The 2,634-nt window shown below is 61.2% G+C and overlaps 1 protein-coding gene across 1 annotated transcript; it reads left to right on the forward strand.

Annotated features, from left to right (window-relative positions):
- The first annotated feature begins 324 nt into the window (after positions 1–324).
- LOC124252130 (uncharacterized) lies at positions 325–1,105 on the forward strand. The gene is made up of 2 exons (XM_046685314.1): positions 325–459; positions 587–1,105. Exons 1-2 carry the CDS (start codon positions 346–348, stop codon positions 1,103–1,105), a joined length of 633 nt encoding a protein of 210 aa, XP_046541270.1. The 5' UTR covers positions 325–345.
- The last annotated feature ends 1,529 nt before the right edge of the window (positions 1,106–2,634 follow it).

Here is a 2,634-nt window from a genome sequence, read left to right on the forward strand (position 1 = left end):
GGAGGGAGAGCGGGAAACCTGGGCAAGTTCGGGCAGCCCCGCGGTGAGTTACCACGTTGGACTCACGGCTGGAAAAACCTGCCGGGGGTGCTTGGGGCCCCGCTTCCCTGAGTCGGCGCCACTGTCCCTGAGGAGCGAGGACCAGGCGGCCATGAGTGTCCACCTGCGGCCGCCCCGGTGGCTCCTTTCCAGCATTTTCTGCCTGGAGGAGAGGAGGAGCTGGCGGGGAGGCCCGTGCTGGGACTGCAGGAGCACTGGCAGCCTCTTTGGCCCTCTCCTCCAGGCCTCCCTGCAGCTGGGGAAACTGAGGCCCAGGGTCAGTCTCCAAGGTCACTCAGCTCGGACATGCTGCTTCTCGAAGCGAGATCTGCCCGACCCCGACCTCCAGCCACCGTCGGGGTCAGACGTGGGCACAACGGGAGCCGGGAGGCCGCCGTCCCCACCTTCACAGGATCCCTGGTGAGACGGACGGTCCGGGGGATGCAGAATTCAGTGAGACCCCCACCCCGGGAGGCCCGGGCTCTCGAAAAGCGGGTGACGTCCACACACGAACCCGCTCACGGACGTTTCCCCGGTTTACTCACAGCTGGTCACACGGGGAGCAGCCGAGATGCGCTGCGGTGGAGGACGGACAGACGGACTGCGGTCCGTCCAGACCACGGAATGTCACTCAGCGAGAAAGAGAAACGAGCCTAACGCCACGGGAAGACGCGGAGGAGCCTTCAACGCACGTGAGGAAGCGAAGGGAGCCGGTCGGAGGAGGTTAGACATGCGCGATTCCAACCACAAGGCCCTCTGGAAACGGAGACACCCGTGGGCCCAGGCGTTGAGGGGGACGAACACCGGGGCCGGCGAGGACGCGGAGAAGGCGAAGCCTGTGCCCGGCTGGTGGGAACGTGCGCTGGGGCGGGCGACGTGGAAAACAGGGTGGGAGATTCCTCAAAACGTTAAAGATGGGAATACCATACCGTCTGGCAGGCCCACTTCTGGGTATTTATCCAGAGAGACAGAATTCGGACAGACGCGTGCGCCCCGTGTCCACTGCAGCGCTACTCACGACAGCAAGACGTGCAAACAGCCCAAGTGCCCATCGAGGGGGATTTGAGCAGATAAAGACGTGGTGGTTGTGCACAGCGGAATACTACGCAGCCAGGAACAAGACCGAAACCCTCCCATTTCCCGCAACATGGACCAACCTGCAGGGCGTGATGCTCAGTGAAATGAGTCGGACAGAGAAAGACAAATTCCGCCCCGTCTGCCTTACGTGTGGAATCTAAGAACTTGAGCTCATGGGGCCAGAGAGGAGAACGGTGTCACCAGGGCTGCGGACGGGGAGACGGGAGACGTGGTCGCAGGCACGACCTTCCGGTTATAAGAAAACAGTTCTGCGGCCTGATGCACAGGCTCGAGACCTGTACCTGGTGCTTGAAACGTGCCGGGAGCAGATCTTCCGTGTTCTCCCCCCGAGAAACAGGTCCCGCGTGGGGCTCGGGTGCGTGTGCACCGGCTTCGTCGTGGGGGCCACGTCACAACGTTTACACACGCTGAACCATCACGTTCCGCCTCACATACAGACGGCGTTATCTGTCAGTCACAGCTCGATAAAGCTGGGGAAAAGTGTGGAAAAATAAGAGTGTTTGCTCCCAGAGAGAAGGACGGTGGGAACGAGTTGGAGCAGACACGTCTTTACACCCTCTGTGCGTGAAAATTAATTTGTGCCCAAAATTAGTAAAGGCGTGTTTTTAAATTATGCAGAAAAAATAAATTATGCAATTCAGTGGTTTCTGGTATATTCTTTTTTTTTTTTTTTTTTTTTTTCTGAGGGAGACTGGCCCTGAGCTCACATCCGTGCCCATCTTCCTCTATTTTATATGTGGGGCGCCTACCACAGCATGGCCTGACAAGCAGTGCCATGTCCGCACCCGGAACCCGAACCAGCGAGCCCCGGGGCGCAAGCAGGTGGGGACTCAGTTTCCCGACTCCCCAGGCGCCTCCCTCTCCTCACGTCCCCTCTTGGCCCCGTCGCAGCCGCCAAGTCAGGGTCTCCCCGTCCATCTCAGGTGGACAGACTGAGGCTGCAAGGACGCCCTGCCCTTTGGGGTCAGGGCCTCCCCGAGGTCAGAGGACGAGAGGCAGGAGGGATCCAGGCCGACCGGGTCCCCCGGGACTCAGTTCCCCGCACTCTGGGCAGCTCGGCGTCGATGCCACACGCAGGGGGCACCCGCGTCCTGTCGTTGGCTCCTGGCCGGGTGGCGAGTGACGCTCTGGGATCAGGTGGCCAACGCACCTCTGCAGCCCCCGTTCCTTGGCCACAGGCAGATCCGTCAGCTCCTGGAGCCTCAGTTTCCCCGCTCTGTCGTCACACGGGTCAGGCCATCACTGACTGCCACACACCGTCTCGCGTGGCTTTGATGCCCCGGCCTCCTCCGGGTTCTGACGCGGCTTCCCCTCCCCTCCCCGCTCCTCCCTCGCACAGCCTCCTGCCTCGGTTTCCCCCTGGTGCACATCTTGTTTATCCGTCCGCGAGTGACGGATGCTTTCCACCTTTGGGCGCCGTGACGCGTGCTGCTGTGGACGCTCAGGCACGGGGTTTGGGTCGGACACGTATTTTCATTTCTTTGGGGCATAAACCCC

Source organism: Equus quagga, chromosome 14, assembly GCF_021613505.1.
Source record: "Equus quagga isolate Etosha38 chromosome 14, UCLA_HA_Equagga_1.0, whole genome shotgun sequence".
NCBI classification, from domain to species: domain Eukaryota; kingdom Metazoa; phylum Chordata; class Mammalia; order Perissodactyla; family Equidae; genus Equus; species Equus quagga.